The 19,704-nt window shown below is 57.8% G+C and overlaps 1 protein-coding gene across 2 annotated transcripts; it reads right to left on the bottom strand.

Moving 5' to 3' along the window:
* Positions 1 to 5,227: 5,227 nt before the first annotated feature.
* On the bottom strand, positions 5,228 to 9,445 carry LOC123170265 (probable L-type lectin-domain containing receptor kinase S.5). Of its 2 annotated transcripts, XM_044588101.1 has the most exons (3): positions 7,588 to 9,432; positions 6,628 to 7,487; positions 5,228 to 6,525 (listed from the first exon to the last, which is right to left on the bottom strand). In XM_044588101.1, exons 1-3 carry the CDS (start codon positions 8,732 to 8,734, stop codon positions 6,481 to 6,483), a joined length of 2,052 nt encoding a protein of 683 aa, XP_044444036.1. In that variant the 5' UTR covers positions 8,735 to 9,432; the 3' UTR covers positions 5,228 to 6,480. The 2 variants fall into 2 exon arrangements, with proteins under 2 accessions (XP_044444036.1, XP_044444035.1); XM_044588100.1 differs by lacking the exon at positions 5,228 to 6,525 and having other exon boundaries at positions 6,532 to 7,487; positions 7,588 to 9,445.
* Positions 9,446 to 19,704: the final 10,259 nt, after the last annotated feature.

Raw genomic sequence — 19,704 nt, 5'->3', positions numbered from 1 at the left:
CTTGGAGGCAGAGAGCACCTCGCTCAGATACTAGACAGGATGCTGGACGGCTTGGATCTTGCCCTTTTCTGGTCGCTCGGCCACCATCACCGTGCTGACCGACCGCGAGGTCGCAGCTATGTAGAGCAGCAGCGGCTCCTTTTCGGCTGGTGCGGCCAGGACTAGTGCGGTGGAGAGCATGCGCTTGACGTCCCGGAAAGCCTCGTCCGCCTGGTCGTTCCATTCGAACGGCGTCGTCTTCTTCATTAGCTGATATAGGGGCAAGGCCCACTTGCCCAGCCAGCTGAGAAACCGGCTGACCGAGGCCAAGCAGCCGGTGAATTTCTGGACATCGCGCAGCCGAGCCGGCTTGCGCATGCGCTCGATGGCCTTGATCTTCTCCGGGTTTGCCTCAATGCCGCGCTCCGAGACGAGGAAGCCGAGTAGCTTTCCGGCCGGGACGCCGAAAACGCACTTCTCCGGGTTGAGCTTGACTTTGTATTCGCGCAGGTTGGCGAAGGTTTCCTTCAGGCCATCGAGGAGCGTGAGGTGCTGCTTGGTCTTCACCACGATGTCGTCCACATAGACGTGGATGTTGCGGCCGAGTTGCGGCAGCAAGCATTTCTGCATGCAGCGCTGGAAGGTGGCGCCGACGTTCTTCAGGCCGAACGACATGGTGATGTAGCAATACGCCCCAAAGGGCGTGATGAAGGACGTCTTCAGGGCATCGGCCGGGTACAGCTTGATCTGATGATAGCCGGAGTAAGCATCCAGGAAGGACAGGAGCTCACACCCGGCAGTGGAGTCGATGACTTGGTCGATCCGCGGGATGGCGAACGGATCCTTGGGGCAGGCCTTGTTCAGGCTGGTGTAGTCGATACACATGTGCCATGTCTTGTTCTTCTTTAGGACGAGGATTGGATTGGCCAGCCACTCGGGATGGAACACTTTCATGATGAAGCCGGCCGCCAAAAGCTTGGCGACCTCTTCACCGATGGTTCTTCTCTTCTCTTCGGAGAAACGTCGTAGGGGTTGGCGGACAGGCTTGGCGTCCTTGCGGACGTGGAGTTTGTGCTCGGCGTACTTCCTCGGGATACCCGGCATGTCCTTTGGGGTCCATGCAAAAATATCCCGATTCTCACGGAGGAAGTCGACGAGCTCGCCTTCCTATTTGCTGTTAAGGCGGCTGCCTACGACCACGTTCTTGCTGCAGCCGGGGTCTTCTGAGTTCAGCTTCACTTTCTTGGTCTCCTTGGAGGGCTTGAACGAGGCCTCGTCGACCTACTCCTCGACCGAGATAGGCACGGCCGACGTCTCGTTGGCCAGGGCGACGATCCGGTCGAGCTGGCGCCGCTCCTCGGCTATGACCAGCGACTCGACCAGCTTGGCGCCGTCTTGAGTGCACTCCAGGGACTTGTGGTAGTCGCCGGTGATGGTGATGAGGCCCTTCGGACCCGGCAACTTCATCTTCAGGTAGGCGTAGTGGGGGACCGCCATGAACTTGGCGAGTACGGGTCGGCGCAGCAGCGCGTGGTACGCGCTGGACAGATCCACCACCTCAAACCAGATCGGCTTGTGTCGGAAGTGGTTGCTGTCGCCGAACAGGACGTCAAGCCGGATCCGGCCGATCGGAGAGCAGGAGAGGCCGGGAACGATGCCGTGGAAGATTGTCCGGGTCGGCTCCAGGTCTTTGGCCTCGAGGCCGAGCTTGGTCATGGTGTCGCGGTAGAGGATGTTGATGCTACTGCCGCCGTCGATGAGAACCCGGGAGAACTTGCACGTGCGCCGAGGCGCGATGATGGTGGGGTGAGGATGAGGTAGTAACCACCCGGGTTCGGCATGACGGCCGGGTGGTCCTCCCGAGTCCAGGTGACCGGGCGCTCCGACAAGTGCATGTATTCCGGCTTGGCCAGGATGATGGTGTTCACCTCCTGCCGAAGGAGGCGCTCGCTGCGTTTGTCGTCGCCGAGGCTGGTGAAGATGACGTAAGTCGCATTCTGGGCCGGGTAGACGTCGTCGCGCATCGCGCCGCCAGCCGGGGGCGGCGGAGGCGGCTGCCCCACTCCCGGAGTCGGCGCTGGGGGAGGCGGGATGTCGCCCCTCATGATGCGCTTGGTGATGGCGCACTACCGAAGCGTGTGCGTGGACGGCCTTGCGCCGCTGTGGTGCTTACAGGGAGCGTCGAGCATCTCCTTGAAACTCATGGCGGGTTGCCACGTCGTCTTGCCGATCTGCCGGCGCTTGGCGGTCGGGTCGGTCACGGGCGCCTGCTCGGCAACCGCGACGAGCCGGTTGTCGTAGCGCTGGGCCGGCTGGTAGGCCTTGCGCTTGTTGTTCTGCTGGTTATGCTACTGCCGGCTTCCTTCGCCGGCTGGCTTCAGAGGGGGAACCGGCTTTGCTTTGCCGGTTTCATCCAGCGCCACCTGGATCTTCATGGCGGAGTCGGCGTTGGCGTACTTGTCCGCCATCACCATGAGCGCGACCATAGTGGCCGGCTTGGAGCGTAGGAGCTTGTGCTTGAGGAGGGTGCCATCCTGGCACCCGTTGACGAAGTACTGGATTGCTTGGACTTCGTGGACGTCCTCGCAGCTGTCCCGGAGCTCGGTCCAGCGCGCGAGGTATTCTCGGCCGGTTTCCGCCGGCCCCTCCATGCACATGGCGAGCTGGCTTGGGTGCCCGGGTCGCCGGTAGGTCCCGGTGAAGTTGCGCACAAAGGCTTGCTCGAAATCGACCCATGTGTTGATGCTGCCCACTAGCAGGCTGTTCAACCAAGTGCGGGCCGACCCTTGGAGCGTGAGCGGCGCGTAGCGCACGGCGAGGCGATGGTTGCCGCCGGCGATGCCGATGGCTGTGGTGTAGTCGGTGAGCCAGTCCTCCGGCTTCACGGTGCCGTTGTACTTGGGGGTGTCGCGGGGGAGCGTAAACCCTTTGGGGAAGGGCTCGTCCCGGATGCGTGGGCCAAAGCACGCCGGTCCGACGGTGCCGCTCTCCTCCACCTCTAGGGAGAGAGCGAGTCGGTCGAAGCGGTGGCGGGCGTTGGTGTCGTCGATGGCACGCGGGCCCAGCCGGCTGGCGACAGCGCTGCGGGGGGCCGGGTCGACTGAGGCCGGACGCCGGCCGGGTTGCAGGGGAGCGTCGAGTCTGTGCCGGTCTTCCAGGGCGGCTCGTCGCCCAAGCCGCCGGCAGTCGTCGGGGCGGGGTTGCGCCGGGTCCAGATGCGGCCGGAGTGCGCCTCGCCGGGTGGAGAGGACGCCGTGTTCTGCTGATCGCCGGGTCCGGCCGGTCTGGCGAGCTGGTTGAGGCGGTCCTGCTGCGTGTTGGCCGCGTCGAGGAGGTCATGCACCCGCTTCGGGCGGTCCTTCAGCTCATCGCCCTCGAGCTGATCCAGGACGACCGCGGCCGCCTGGGCGGCACGCATGTTCTTCACGGGAGTCTCGTAGACGGGAGGGAGGGCGCCGAAGGCGCGGCCGATCGCGCCACCCCGGGCTCGTACGTCGGCGACCCGGCTTGGCTCAGCCGCGGTAGGCGTGAAGCCGTAGGCGGCGTTGCGCTCCAGCTGAGCGGAGTCGAGGCGACGCTGCGTGGTGGCGAGCGTCTCGGTGAGGTCCAGCATGCGCTGGCGGTCCTTGTCGAGATGGGTCCAGGCCTCGGCGATGTTGGAGGCGTCGATGTTGGTGCCAATGGGGACGCGAAGGCTCTACATCGTGGCACGGAGCGGGTTGGGCGAGTTGGCCCGCTTCGCCGCGGCCTTGGCTTTGGCGGCCTTCCTCGCCGCGCTGGACGAGGAAGAGGCGACGGTGTCGGTGATGAAGACCTCCACGTAGAGGTCCATTGCCCCGGCTGGAGTGCTGCCGCCGAGGGAGAGGGGGGAGTCGGAAAAGTCAAGTACCTCGCTGGGGTACTCGTTGGCCGTAGGCGCATCAGAGATGTGCAGCGTGGCGAAGGAGGTGGCGAGTGCGTCGATGACGTCGTCCTCCAGCGTGACAGGCTCGTCGGAGTCAGAGAGGAGCCCCGTCTGAAGCATGCTCCCGGCCAGGACCTCGAGCTGCCCCACGGTGGGCGCCAACTGTCGTGGTGGGCACACGGCAGATGCCAAGGGATGGCTAAAGATAGGAGGAGGCTCGAGGGCACTGGTGGGCTCCAGAGGCGAGGTCAGCATGACCGAGCGTGGGACGCAAGACATACCCAGGTTCGGGGCTCTCTGGAGAGATAACACCCCTAATCCTGCCGAGTGTAGTTGATATGAATCAGTACAGGGTTGCTCCTAGAGCTGTATTGAGGAAGAAGGGAAGCTGGCCAGGGCTTAGGCTGCTCCTTCTCCTGGTGTGGCTAGTCTAGTTGATCTGGAGTGTGTTGTGGTTCTCGTAGTGCGTGAGTTGCTTAGTTGCCCGTATGCATGAGGGCTCTTAGGGGGTTTTATAGGCCAACCCATCAGGGGTATAATGGTAATGTTACAAAGCCGTGGGGCCGGATTGTCATCGTCCGGGAAGCCGGTGCTGGGACCCGCCGGGTGTCAGGGCTCGCCGGGTTCTCCGGGCGCGGGCCCGTCGGGTATAGGGACACTGTTCGCCGTCTTGTCGATCGTCAGGGAGTGGCCCAGTCGAGTCCGCTACAGTGGTGCTCCGTTAGGTCGCCGCTTGCTGGCGTCAGCAGTGACGATGGTTGCACTATTGCCACGCCGGCCCTGGTCAGCGGGTAGGTGGGGCACTGTTGCCACGCCCCGGCTGACCAGAGGCATGGGCGGGGCACTATTGCCTCGGTCTTTAGTAGATGGAGACTCGTCCCATCGTACGGCTGGGATGGGACGGGAGCTGACCCGTGGCCGGGTTGAGGAACGTGCCAAGGGTGAAGCTGGCTTGTTGGGGAAGTCTTGATGTGCCGGGTTCGGCTGTCTTGAGCTGGTCGTTGGGGCCGGGTTGAGGAGTTCGGCCGGGTTGGAGAGTTGGGCCGGGTTGAGCAACCCGGCCAAGCATGTGCCGGGATGAGGGGCAATGCTGGCCCCGTCGTTTTTGAAAAGGATCCGGGTTCCGTTGCCTGCCCGGGGTTCATCCCCCCGACAACCTGTGTTGCCACCCCCGCTTGCCAAGGCTGCTACTAGAACGCACGACACACAGGAAGAACTTGTGCCGCATCGTCTTCAACACAACCAACACTCTCTTTGCCAAAAAAAACAAACCTCCAATTGCAGCCGCCATGTCTTTCTTCATCTCTGTCAGTTCCATGGAAATCTATATGAAGACATGTCCCATGATGACGACGAAAAGACGAACCTTCGCGCCTCACCCAAAAAGGGTGTGCATGACCGCATCGATTCCGCTCTAGATATCCGTAGCATCTTGTGACAAACTACGAATATCTCTGAGAGGAAGAACGGAACTCGACGGCGGTCCAATCGAGGAGGCAGATTTGGTCGATCGACGAGTTGGCGTTAGAAGAATAACAGGGCCAAAACCACCATTATTTTGGTCGATCCAGCAGTCCACACACCGTCGGCCGACTCCCGGCGATCGAAAGGAGTGGGTCAACCTCCGGCCCAGACGAGCCCAAGGTTGAACAGTTCAGGCGCGAGTGCCGCAAGACACACCGGTTTCAGCACCGGCGCCGCAGGGCTTGGCCGCGCCTCTTCCTCTGGCCTCCAGCACCACGTCCGTCGCTTCCTCCACCTCGCCTCACTACCACGCGCCCGGCGAGCAGCCGATCCCGCCCGACGAACTCCTTAAGGAGCCGCCGCCGCCCCGAAGACGAACAGATCTAGCGGCCAGGGTGCAACGGAGCCTCCCACCAACCAAGGAGGGCGCGAGAGGAGGCCTCGTCGCCGCCTACCGCCGCAGTGGCTTTGCCCATGCGGGCCACCAGCAGCGGCGAGGGAGAGATCGACGGAGAGAAGGCCATTGATTGGCTAGGATTCGCCCTCCAGTGTCGCCCGAGCGGACGACACTGGGGCAGTTTCTGTTTGGTCGTCGATCTCCGGATAATGCCGTGCAGAGAGAGCTTTGGCTCAGTGGTTAGGCATGTAGTTGTGCAGCCTAACAACCCGAGTTCAATTCCTAGAATTGATAGGTGATGCACATGGGTTTTCCTCTATTTATTAAGGGTCAAGCTTGGTGTGTGGTGGGACCACTCATTAAAAAAAGGGTTTTTATCAGTTTTGCCATCGGTTCTACTGCACTACTCAGTTCTGCCACTAATTTTTTTCACTGCTCAATAACGGTGAAAAAATGGCTTTTTTGAGCACGCGCCTAACGGAACAGTGACATTTCTGAGCAGTGAAAAAATTTAGTGGCAGAACTGAGTAGTGTAGTACAACCGATGACAAAACTGATAAAACCCAAAAGAAATATCTTGATACTTATTTAAAAAAAATTGAGGACCTTGTTTATATTTTACTCATACTAAAATGACTATACATTCCTAGTTGGTGCGGAGGCAGGGAAGCGAAAATCTCTCCCTTTTTTCTCTGTCTGTTTTCTATACGAAAGAAAATGAAATTGTTCTGGCAGCTCAGGAAGACCTGGTGGTGCCACGAGATGGCTGAGCTGGTGCTGTCTGGCATATAAAATTGTTGTAAGTAACTGCATAATCAATAAGACTTCTTCATAGTTAAGTGAACCAGAAAACTGAGGCCACGAGAAAAGCAGCAGGACTTACTTCGATCGATGTCCTTGCCTGCCCACTTGTTGTGCCAGCTGATGCCTGGAATACAACAATAGGCAGCTCTTCACTCAGCTGCTCGAGCTCCACCATGGCGGATGAGCCCACCGTACGAAAAATACTTGTTCCTGTTCCACAGGTTGATCCCGGCGTTGATGTGCACAGCCCCTGAGGCGGCCAGACGAACGTCGGCCTCTCCAGAGGGACGTCCGGCGACGGCGCCAGCTTGGTGACCACCCTCACCACTGTCGCCATGCTCGGCCGGTCGGCCGGGTTTGGGTTGGTGCACGCCAAGCCAAGCAGCAGCAGCCGCCTGGCGTCGTCGGCGTCGAACCCGGCAGCCGCGAGCACACCGTCCACGGCGTTGATCAGTTCCCCCTCCCGGTGAAGCTGCCAGACCCAGTCGGACATGATGTTGTCAGACGGGACGTCCCTATGGAGCGCCGGCTTGCCGGTGACGATCTCGAGGACGACCACCCCGAACGCGTAGACGTCCGTCTCCCTCGTGGCCTTGTAGCTGCACGCGTAGTCCGGCGCTATGTAACCCCGTGTCCCGGCGAAGCCGGTGACCGAGTTCCGGTCGAGGCCCACCGCGCGGGCAATGCCGAAGTCGCCCAGGCGGGCGCGGAACGCGGAGTCGAGCAGGACATTGCTCGCCTTGATGTCGCGGTGGAGCACCGCTGGCTCGTACTCGTGGTGGACGTAGTGCAGGCCGGTGGCTATGTCCTTGACGATGTCATATCTCGTCTCCCACTGGAGGAAGCGTGCCCTTGTTGGATGGAACAGATGTTGGTCCAAGCTGCCGTTTGGCATGAGCTCGAATATGAGGAGGGGCACGCCTGAGTGGTAAGACCAGCCTGAAGGGATATGAACAAAATTGTACATTCAGGCGACTTTTACAAGTACCTAAACTGGTTTCAAAAATGGAACTTGGAAGATGGAGTGAGTTGCGCGTACCGACAAGAGGAGCGATGTTCCGGTGGCGCAAACGGTTGACGACGCTGACCTCCTCCATGAAGTCATCGTAGCACCCGTTGTGGTTGCGGGTGAACTTCTTGACGGCCGCCTCCACCTCCGGCCCCCCAACTTCGGGCGCCGCCGGAAGCTTGCATCTGTAGACGGCCCCGAATCCGCCTGCTCCCAGCTGCATGCTGCTATGGAAGTTTTTGGTGGCCTTCTTGATGTCGGCGAAGTCGACGTGCCTTGGCATCCCCGGGAGGTGCTGCATGGACCTGGCCAGCCGCTGCAGGTCCTTGTTCCACCTCCTGTACTTGGACCTGTAGTAGACCGCGAAAGCAGCAGCAGTAATGGCCGTGGCAGCCGCTGATCCGACAACCGAGAGCAGTATGACCAGCCATGACGGCCCTTTGTGCTTCGGACGAACACTTTGCACACTCAGCCCCCAAGGTTTGATATTGCTCAAGATGTTGCTCACACGGTCGCTGAAGAAGCCGATGAAGGCGAAATCGACTTCTTCCATCTTCTTTATATTGACCGGCCCACTGGCAACCAAGTCGGGCCCTTGTTCGGAGCCGACGGGGCCAACGTACACCGCCGCCCTGGATTTGGAGTAGAAGTAGTCGACCCTCACGGCGAGGCTCTGGATCTTGATGGGCGTGACGGTGACATTGAGGCCAACACCCGGCTGGCCTGGGAAGCTCAAGCTCGACCTCAGCGTGCCAATCTCGACGGCAGCAAACTCGTTGCTGCCGATCGTCTTCTCATTGTTGTTAGTTTGGTCAACGCCGTTGATGATGTACCTCGTGCCGACGTTCCTAAGGACATCTGCCGGAAGCATGGCGAATACTACGGTGAAGGAGGCAGGGGAAGAGCCTTGCATGGTGAAGTTTGCGTAGACGGAAGTGGATTCTAGGGAGAAGGAGAACATCACCGGTAAGACGATGAGCCCCATTGAGTTGTTCAACGCAGAGAGACTTTTGTCGAGGAACAGCTCATGGGCTGACCTTTGCATATTTCTGGTGAAAACCATCAGTTGGGAGCTGTTGAAGCCGAGAGAGGACATTGAAAACCCACCATCGCCGGCTGTCGGTGTGGGGCAGAAGAGCAGCAGCAGCGCTGCTATGAGAAACACGCCGGAGAGCATTCTTGGGGTGGGGAAATGGAAAGTTGGCTGAATCTGTGGCTAGTAGTAGTACGCACAAGCTTTGCTTGCAGGGAGGATAATTTATACAGACGGTTTCGTTACGTCCAAAGCTTTTAATCATCCTACATGCATGTGCGGCCAAGCAGCAGTCTCTTTCCCCGTGGTTTCCTCCTCCCTTTATCTACCAGCGGCGCACTTGCTCTTCCGTGGGGAAAAGAGAAAACCCGGCCAGATTCATTGGTCGTGGACTCGTGGTCGTCGTGCTTGGTCCTCGGTCGAGTCTCCCACATGACCCTTAGATTAGAAAATAACTATTGCATCGAGTAGTACTACTGCCTATTTGCAAAAATGCTAGACGTACAGGCTTTTACAGGTTTCTACGGCCTCCTTTCAAACTTTCTAAACACACCCTCCTGATTTCACTGGGGGTGGACCCGTGCCTCTACTAATGACCAATTAAAAACCGCCACAACACCCTGTAAACCCCTCATCCCTGTAACACCCTGTACGTGTAGCAAAGCTCCGAGTCTTTCACGTGGGAGGTGCGCAGGGCACGAAGCGCCAAAGTCTTTCACGTGGGAGGTCGGCACCGAGCGAGTCTCCTTCTCGCCGGCGCTCCCCAAGCTCAGCAGGACTCGGGATGGCCGCACCCGGCGGGCGTCAACAATGGCATTCCGGATCTTCAGAGCATCTCCAGCCGTTCGGGCCCCCAAGGCATCGAAAAAGAGCCGCCTGGGGGCAAACCGGCGCTAGATTGGCTTCTGGGGCGACCTAGCTCCCAGCCACGCCCCCAGGCGCCGCCCCCAAGTCGCGGCAAATTCAAATTTGGTCATTCCCGCTCACAAAAAAATGCCACAAGTCCGGCGATCAGCGGCCCAGTTCGGCGATCACCTTGCCACAGTTCGGCGATCGGATGAAAAGTTCGGCGTACAAAAAAAAAGGACGCGTGGGCAACGCATCAAACGGCGGGATCGGCCTCCGGCGTCGGCGGAGTCGGCGTGCGCGGGCTTGGCGATGTCGGAGCTGCTTTTGTGCTGGGCGGTGTCGGCGCGGCTTCTGTGCTGCTGGGCGTCGTGGAGGCATCATCGCTCGGGCTTGGCGGCGTCGTCGGCGTGGGCGTGGGAGTTGGCGACGCCGTCGACGGCAGCTGGTTCAGGATGAGGCCGCGCTCCGCCAGGTACCACGCCTTGAGCTGCTCGTCGTTGCTCTGGAGCATGTCCACCCCGCCCATCAAAAAAGCCAGGTCGGTGTTCCTCTTCTTCGTGGCGACGTTGGTCCGGAGTAGGTCGAGCTTGACGGCGCTGTTCGCCATCAACGCCGACGACCGCGCCTCAGTCTTCTCTTCACGCAGGGCGGCCCGGGCCTGTGCGTCGGCGAAGCAATGCTCGGTGGACTCCTGCACTCGCGCGGTAGCCTAGTCGGCGTGTTTCCCCTTCTTGGCCCCTTTGTTGCCTTCGGGGCGCCCGGCGTCGGCGCGTCCGGCTTGTAGGTCTCCTTGGCCTTGGCGAGGGTGCGCCGGACATCCGCCCACTTCTCGCACTTCTCGATCCGCTTGAAGACGTGGAGGTATTTGAATTCTTGGTCGCTGCTGTCCTGGCGATACATGGCGAACATCTGCAGCAGCTGCGCCGAGGAACAAACAGTTGGTGGGCGCGCACGGCGAAAAGAAGTGGGAGACCGGTGTGCCATACCTGATCCTCAATGCTGGTGCCGCTCTCCGGGCGAGCCGCGATCTCCTCGACGATCTCATGCCATTTGTTGCACGCCAACTGGATGAGCCCCCAATGGTTCGCCATTGCCTTCGACCCACGCTGCATGTAGGCGCCTTTGAAGTAGGGGTCGACGAGTGCGCTCGTCGAACTCGGCCTTGATGCGCTCCCAATACGTCTCGATGCTCTGGTTCGTGCCGGTGATCGGGTCGAGCCAGACGACTTTCCACGCTTCGGCGAGACACTCCTGCTCCTTGGACGCCCACTTTGCGTGGCTCGCCGGTCCTGGCCGCCCCCTTCTTCTTCTTGCGTTTCCTCACCGGAGCCGGCGCCGGTTCCTCCTCCTCCTCCTCGCCGTACTCGGGCTCGCCGTCCATGTCGTCGTTGAGGTCCATCGTGTCGTCCTGGGTAATGAACCCGGGGGACGCGGCGGCGGCGGCCGAGCCTGCCGTGATGATGTCGTCCATGTCGGCTTCGGTCGCGTCGATGACGATGAGATGCAACGTGGAAGCTTATGAGAAGGGCAGCGCGCCACGGCGGAGAGGGGGCGTCGGGGAGGACGCGTAGGCCGGCGGTGAGTAGGTGTATGGAGGGTACTGCACGCCGGCGAAGGCGGGCGAGGGCGTGCGCTGGGCCGGGTGACCATGGGGGAAGGTGATGTTGGGGTTGAACCCGCCGTGCGCGTCCCCGTCGGCGTAGCCCGGCGGCGGCGTGCAGCCCTAGGGTTGCGGTGACGACGAGAAGCCGGCCGGAGAACCGACGCTTTGCTGGCTCCAGGGCGCGTATTGGGCGTGGCCGCCGGGTGGATTCAACATCCCCACGCGAGCCGCCTCGGCTTGTTCGGCCGAGCGCTCCGCTTGATCCGCCGACGCCGCAGCCGCGAGCGCCCCGCTGTCCCGGGCCTTCTTGGCGTTGGCCCTGTTCCGTCGGTCGGTGGTGACAGCCTCCCGACGCTGAACTTCCGCCCTTCAGTCGGCGTTGGACATGCCCGGGGGCTTGGACGGTGGCGCCCTCGGCTTCCTCTGCTTCGGCTGGGCGACGACGGTGATCGCAGCCGTCGCGGCGCGGGGGAGCACGTACTTCTTCGGCGGCATGGCGGTCGGCTGGGAGGGGAGGAGGAGGAGATTAGCAGGAGAAATGGAGAGAATGAGAGGGAAGAAACGGCGGGAAAAGACCCTCCTCTCGCCGACAGAGCGGCCCCACGCCCTTTTTGCTTGTGCAGGCGTCCCAGTGCGCCGGGTTCGGCTCGGATGCGCCGGCTATTATTTCGGCCCAACCCGGCGAAAAACGGGCTCCTGGCAGCGCGGCTGGGCCGATTTTCGCCCGCCGGCGCTAAAAAACGTTTGGGGGGCTGGTGGGAGCGTGGCTGGAGATGCTCTCACTCCACGCTCTTCCGGCTTCAGCGACCGCGTCACCCACATGTTCTGTGCGCTATGATGTGTGGCAGGGGCGGATCTGGGCCCAGGCCCGGGGCATGGCAATTTTTTTAGTTATTATATAGCCATTTTTTCGAATGGGCCGGGGGCTTAGCCCAACACACAGCCGAGGCCCAGGCCACCTACTCCATCTCCACATTCGCATGGCCCAGGAGCGAGGACGCCACCCTGACACCCTAGACACACGCGGCACGCCCTGTGGAGCGAGGCAGCGAGCCAGCCGCCGCCGCCTGCCCTCCGGTCCGGCGCTCCCCTGCTCGGCTGCTCCACCGCTCGCCTGCTCCGCCGGTCCGCCGCTCGCTCGCCCGCCCGCACCCTCCGGCCTCCGCCGCTCGCCCAGCCTGGCCCCGGTCCCCTGCTGCTCCGGTGCTCGCCGCCTCGCCTACTCTGCTCCGGCCAGGCTCCGGCTCTCCTGCTCTCCGCCACGCGGCCTCGGATTCAGGGTGTAAATTGGTAATGGCTGCTGCTACCTGAGTGCCGACCTGCTGTAGATAGAAACTTTAAAGATTGAACATTTTTTATCTGCTATAATGTTTGGATCTGCTACTGCTGCTTATGGTTGTTGGCTTGCTGCTGCTGTCAAACATTTAATCACTTGAATTGTATATAAATGTGAATGTTGCTGCTGCAAGCCATTGATTTGGTATTCTTTTTACTGCATGTACTGTTTATAGTTTTTGTCATCTTTTTTATCTATTTTGCTGTATCTCTAAGCATGGAGTTTAAATTCTAAATTTTTGATGCAATTGAGCCATATTTGAGGTATTCTTTTGAGGTAGCTATAGCTTGATGGACGTTAAGTTTTTCTCTCGCGACGAAATTATTATTTTTTGAGCCCGGGGCTTGCTCCAATCCTGGATCCGCCACTGATGTGTGGCGTCTTGTGCTTGCTAGTCTGCATTAGGTCAAACAAACTTATTGAGTGCAAGAAAAACCAGTTTGGTTGCATAAACGAGAGTTATTCCACACGCGCACGAACCTTAAAGCGTCCTATCAGGATTCTCTCGAATTGGCCGTTTTCAGCGAGCCGGGCTAACTCCAGCACAAAAAGGGGCACGACGTACGCGGTGGTGCAGGAGAGAATCAACATGGAGATGGCAGGAGACCAAAATCCGCCGACGCGTGATGGCGCAAAATCTGGCCACACCCCCATTTACTCACTCATCTCCGGCAACATGACCTGCTTATCCCATTCGCCTTCGTCTCCGTTCGTTTCCCTCGCTCCAACATGGGCGGATCATCGGCTTCGATGGTGGTAAGGACCACACAGCCATGCTTCGCCATTACTTACTGTCACATCAGTTTCACTGGGATGAACCTAGTTGTTTATGTAGCATCACTTATAGTTGTGAGTCAGGCCTAGGTCATGTTGGTCCACAAGAGAGTGGTTCATCGGAGTGATAAATATGTGACCTGTTATGGTCCATTGGTAGCCTGAGATAGGGAGAAGATGGCGAAGAATCTGAACTACGTAGAGGCTATGAACATTCTTACGGGAAGATCTCGCTCCCGTGCCGCTCCCGAGCGGCACCGGGGCGCCCCAACCCTAGCAGGCCTCGGCTCCCCACCACCTCCTCTCCTCCCCAGCCGCTACCGGCGCGTGCCACCGGGCAAGGCCCGCGCGGTGCCTGCGGCGGTGGGATTTCTCTCTGGCGGCCGGCGGCTCCTCAGCGCTCTGGATCTGCGTGTGGCGGCGGCTGCATGGGGAAAGCTCCTCGGTTCATGGCTGCACGGGGCAACGATGCAGCTCCACTTCCTGCATGGGCGTCCTGCTGCGGTGACTTGATGGTCGGGCGGCACAGCTCTCCCGCGACGGCAAGACTGCCCTCTGCTGGATGAGCGCCTTCGTGCGACGCCGGCTTGTCTCTTCTTGTGGCTTGGCTCCGGCTTGCTGCAGGGCGTGGAGGCAACGAGGTCGCGGGCTCCGGCGACTCTAGATCATGGTCTGTTCATGACCGACCCGGCGTGGTTGCTCAATTCAGATCTGGACGGCTTGGTGGTGGTGATCCAGATTCGATCGGTCGAGTGGGGTGACTGCAGACTGTGTTGCAGTGACCTCTTGCGGCTCCACGGCGACGGTGGTCACCGAGGGATCTTCGGGAGGGTTAATCTCTCTATGTCCAATGGTTGACTTCGGTGGTGAGATGCAAACTATAGATGTCGGCTTGACGCGGAGGAATGGTTGTGCAGTGGCGGCGGTCATCGTATGTAGCTGCTGGGATTACGGAAAAGTGGTGGCGAGAACACTTGAGTGACTTCGAAGGTGGTGCTGTGAGCACCCGGTCGCGAGATCCGGGGTGAAAGCCTAGGTTGACCAGCGCTGGTTATACCTGGCAATGGCGATGTTTTTTTACGTCGTTACCTTGTTGAAGGCATTGCTCGGATATGCTTGCACTGATTCTTCAGGGTGAAAACCAAGATTCAGGCCTTGGTGGTTGGATCCGGTGACGGCAACACTTGAGTGTTGTTCCCTTCTTGAAGGCGTTACTGTTGAAGAACCTCGTCGTCTGTGTGATGTCATGAGATGGTTGGTGTGGATATGGTCGTTGATATAGTTTGCCGATCGTGGATCTGGACGCTTCGGGTTTTTCTTTTACTCGCCTACACATAGCTTTGGTCTTATATGACTTTGCTATCTGGCGTGTTTTTTAGTGTGTGTGTTGATGTTGGCTGTGTGCATCCTAGCTATGCAGAGGTCGGGTGTGTGCTCTTTGGGTTTGTATCCTCTTGATGCTCCTCTTTGAGCTAATAAAATCCACCCTTTATAAAAAAAATGAACATCCTTCAAATGTGAAAAGAACCTTTTGCCAAGTTACTGGAGACGTTTATGACCAGTGAGTTGCTAAAAGATAGCATCCACACATTTGTGGAAGAGCAAGTAGGAATGCTCCTTCATATTATAGCCTTATATGTCATAATTAAAGGTTCAAAGTTATTCACAACATATTCCGGAGATCAACTAAGACAATTTTCAAGGTATTTCAAGCAAGTATTATATGCGATTGGAGAGCTCGGAGGAGAGATGACCAAGACACCAACTGGGCAAACTTCTACCAAGATTTGCATAGTCCTATATAGTATCCGTATTTCAAGGTGAGCATTACTCGTAGTTCATGCCATGACATGCTTGTATTGTTGTAAGCGAGTCATACCGGTTTTCTCATTCCATCGCAGGATTGTATGGCGCAATAGATGGTAGTCATGTGACTGCTAGAGTGTTGAGGTCACAAGCTACAACATACAGCCAGAATGTGCTTGACGTTATTGATTTTGATCTAAAGTCCACATATATGTTAGCTGCTTGGGAAGGATCATCCCATAATGCTAACGTTCCCACTGACAGCGTGCCTCAACCTAATGGGATCAATATCCCACGATGGTAAGCTCTACAAGGAGATGCTCGAACGAGTTCTCCTCTAGAAACTATCCTAGGACCGTTGTCGAATTGTTCAATCTCGGACACTCTACTTTAGAGTTACGGTTGAGAGGCATTTAATGTTTTGAAGAATAAATTTCAGATCCTAAATCAGAAGGCATTTCACTCTTTTCTCGCCCAAGTTAGGCTTGTTCTTGGATGTTGCATTCTCCATGACTTGATCTTGGAATGGAGTTATGACGAACTTGTGCCCAAGGAGGAGGATGTAATGGCTGATGATGAGCATGACCCCGGTCATGGTGTGAAGGCAATAAAGCAGAGCAATGTACGCCAATGGAGATAACACAAGGATCTGAAGGAGAAGCGGAGCAATGAAAGAACAAGGATTGATAACTTCCCCCTAGTTTGGCATCAATGAACTTCCCCTATTGAGTCATATGATGATTGTCAATTTATACTGCAATGCTAGGATGAACTGCCATTTGTTCACTATTTAGGACTGAAACGGTGTTAAGTTCATATTGCATATGCATGGGTAAGATCACCACTAGTGAGAAAGAAAGGGTAACCACAATATTTACATGTTCACAGCCATAACCAAGAACTACTGCCAACCAAACATCATTGTCATGTGGGGCCAGCCCTATAGGCGTAAGGGACCTGCACGGGCCGGCCCTGCACCTGCCTAAAGATATGTCCTAATTTAATTACAGTCTTTTTAGATTAGGAGTCTGGGTATTAGTTGGAAAGGTTTAGTCCCGAAGAAGGTTACCCTGCCAACACCCAATTGTAATAGGAGTCTTAGTCTGGTCTTGTAATTAGGCTATATATAGCCAGCCCTTGGATCAATAAACGCAAGCAAAATATCCTACAACCTCTCCTCCCTTGCTCCTGCGCCACGGCGCCCCTCCTCACCCCCTTCTCTAACCATAGGCAAGCAAGGGCCTCGCCCTCGTCCTCCTACCAACCACGACTACAACCTGCGCGGCAATCAGCCGGGTCGTGACAACTTGGTATCAGCTTCCTCGTCGATCCCAGCGGCCATGTCTCCGCCACCGCCGCCGGCGCCTCTACCGCAAACCCTAGCAGACCTCGCGACCAAACAGCACGAGGATCATGAGGCCGTGGTCGCCACTTTGAACAGCCTCTCGGAGGAGAACCACACTGCTCGGACAGAGCGCGCCGAGGACCGCGCCACCCTCCAGTCCATCGCCGCGACACTCAAAACCCTCCAGGACCAGCTGGCGGACACGTCACAGCAGCAGCGCACGCAGAACCTGGCCCTCCTTCAGCTGGAAGGCAAGGGCACGCCTCAATTGGGTGGTACCGGGCTCCTGCGGCCCCTAGATGCGCCATCCCATACCGGGGCCTCGGACGATCCAGGGGATAGGGCTCCGCACCTCTACAAGATTGATTTTCCCCTCTTTGACGGGGCCAGCGATCCACGGCTATGGCTGACACGTTGCAATCTCTTCTTCCTCGGGCAGCGAACGCCGGAGTCGGATAAGACTTGGCTCGCCTCATACCACCTCACCGATGTCGCCGCATTATGGTATGGCCACCTCGAGACTAAGCTGGGCCAGCGGCCGTCCTGGACCGAGTTTTAAAAACTGATCGCCAACCACTTCGGACCGCCGACCCGCGCCAACCCCTTTGGCGAGCTGATCTCCACCCGCCGCTCCGGCACCGGGGCAGAATACTCCAAGCGCTTTCTAGAGAATCTCTCTCGGGTGCGCCCCATTGCTGACGACGATGAGCGGGATATCTTCACCAACAACTTGGGCGAGCCTATGAAAACTCAGGTCGAGATGCTGAAACCGGTGACTTTGGACGCAGCTATGGACTTAGCAATCTCCTTTGAGCACCTCAATACTGTCACCAGCACCGTGACCACTCCAGGCCGGCCCAACCGTCCACTCCGCCCCATGGCTGCACCTACTCCGGCCTTGCCGGACTCCTCCAACTCCACGCCCGCACTCGTCTTTAAACGACTCACGCCCGTCGAGATGGATGAACGGCGCGCTAAGGGTCTCTGCTTCAATTGTGACGAGAAGTTCGCGCGGGGCCATCGCTGCAAACGGCTGTTCTATATTCAATCCGCCGACGCCGAAGAGGAGCAGTTTGAGGATTTCCAGGAAGCACAAATCTCACTCTTGGCTGTTACCGGAATTCCCACCAGCGACACAATGCAGGTCACTCTTCGCGTCGGGGACCGTGACTTGGTCGCCTTGCTTGATTCAGGCAGCACTCATAACTTTCTCCTCCAATCGTCGTTTGGGAGTCACGGTCACTAATGGCGATAAGGTGACCTGTCGGGGACTCCTTCAGCAGGCCGCGATCACCATTGACAAGGAGCGTTTCGTTGTTGATCTGCATGCCATTCCATTGGGCGGGTTCGACATCGTCCTCGGTACACGATTCCTCAAAACTCTTGGGCTAATTCTCTGGGATTTCACTACGAAGTGGATGTCGTTTTGGCACTCGGATCACCGTGTGGAGTGGTCGGGCCTCGGCTCCCTCGGACGTCCTGCCCACCTACACGTGTGCGAAGGCAAGGAACTTCTGGACAGCTTGCTGGCCACTTTCACCGATGTTTTCGCCGATCCACAGGGCCTGCCGCCGCAGCGCGCACATGACCATCATATTCATCTTATTCCTGGGACACCGCCGGTTGCTGTCCGTCCCTACCGCTACCCAACGATTCAAAAAGATGAACTAGAGCACCAATGTTCAGAGATGCTAGCTCGCGGTCTGATCCGTCCTAGTTCTTCTGCATTTTCATCCCCCGTTCTACTCGTTAGAAAGGCCGACGGGACTTGGCGTTTCTGTATCGACTACCGTGGTCTCAACCTTGTCACCATCAAGGACAAGTTTCCAATTCCTGTTGTCGATGAACTTCTGGATGAACTCAAGGGCGCACGCTTTTTCACCAAATTGGATCTCCGGTCGGGTTACCACCAGGTTCGGATGGCCCCTGAGGATATCCACAAGACGGCCTTCCGCACACATGAGGGCCTCTTTGAGTTTGTAGTGATGGTCTTTGGTTTGACAAATGCCCCAGCGATGTTCCAAGCACTCATGAACGACGTCCTCCGTCCCTACCTTCGTCGGTTTGTGCTTGTGTTCTTCGATGATATCTTGATCTACAGCTCGTCCTGGTCGGATCACCTACGTCATGTCAAGCTCGTTTTGGAGGCTATGCGCACACATCAACTGTTTCTCAAGCACTCCAAGTGTTCCTTTGGGGAGGAAATCATGGCTTATCTGGTACATGTCATCTCCGCTGCAGGAGTTGCCATGGACAGCGACAAGGTTCTTGCCGTGGTAGACTGGCCGGTTCCGCGCACCGTCCGCGTTGTGCGTGGTTTCTTAGGACTGGCAGGATACTACCGCAAGTTCATCCGGGATTTTGGCACCATTGCAGCTCCCCTCACGGCACTCCTCAAGAAAGACGGATTTCTTTGGACGCCTGCAGCGACTATTGCCTTTGAAGCCCTCAAGAAAGCTCTTACCACAGCCCCTGTGCTTCAGCTGCCGGATTTTGCTGTTTCATTCATTGTGGAGTGTGATGCATCTGGATTTGGTTTTGGGGCAGTCCTGCATCAAGGTGGCGGCCCCATTGCCTATTTCAGCAAAACCATCGGTCCGCGTCATGCTTCTCTCGCCGCTTATGAGCGGGAGCTCATTGGTCTGGTGCACGCCGTGCGCCACTGGCGGCCCTATCTTTGGGGACGTGCGTTCGTCGTCAAAACTGACCACTACAGCCTAAAGTTTTCGCTGGACCAACGCCTCGCTACCATTCCACATCATCATTGGGTGGGCAAACTGTTGGGGTTCGACTTCACGGTGGAATATAAACCAGGTCGCCAAAACATCGTTGCCGATGCTCTTTCTCGCCGTGATGCTCCTACCGGCCAGGCACTCGCCATATCCGGGCCTTCTTTTGATCTGTTTGAAGCTCTCCGTCAGGCTGCACACACGGACCCGGCGCTTGTCACTTTCCGGGAACAACTAGAATCTGGTGAGTTAGGACAGCCTTGGGCTCTTGTTGATGGTGTTGTTACCTTCCAACAGCGGGCTTATGTACCACCCGCGTCGCCGCTGCTCGGGGAGGTCCTGGCTGCAGCCCATGATGCGGGCCATGAAGGTATCCAGAAGTCACTTCATCGTCTTCGCCGGGATTTCCATCTGCCGCAAGCAAGGGCCGCACTTCAGCAGTATATTCGTGCTTGTCAGGTTTGTCAACGCAACAAGACGGAGCAGCTTCATCCAGCCGGCTTATTGCAGCCCTTGACAGTGCCCTCTCGTATCTGGGAAGACATCTCCATGGATTTCATTGAGGCACTTCCGAAGGTGGGCGGCAAAAGTGTGATACTGACCGTTGTGGACCGTTTCTCCAAGTATGCGCATTTCATCCCCTTGGCGCATCCGTACACTGCGGAGTCTGTT

Source organism: Triticum aestivum, chromosome 7D (assembly GCF_018294505.1).
Source record: "Triticum aestivum cultivar Chinese Spring chromosome 7D, IWGSC CS RefSeq v2.1, whole genome shotgun sequence".
Lineage (NCBI taxonomy): Eukaryota > Viridiplantae > Streptophyta > Magnoliopsida > Poales > Poaceae > Triticum > Triticum aestivum.
Note: the sequence above shows the minus strand (reverse complement) of the source record. Positions and strands in the feature narration are given on the sequence as shown.

What these genes read in the sequence shown, in the direction of transcription:
- LOC123170265 (XM_044588100.1), bottom strand. Translation starts at nt 8,734, where the DNA reads ATGCTCTCCGGCGTGTTTCTCATAGCAGCGCTGCTGCTGCTCTTCTGC. An exon ending in GAACATCGCTCCTCTTGTCG is followed by an intron (nt 7,488 to 7,587) that starts GTACGCGCAACT and finishes ATATCCCTTCAG; the next exon opens with GCTGGTCTTACCACTCAGGC.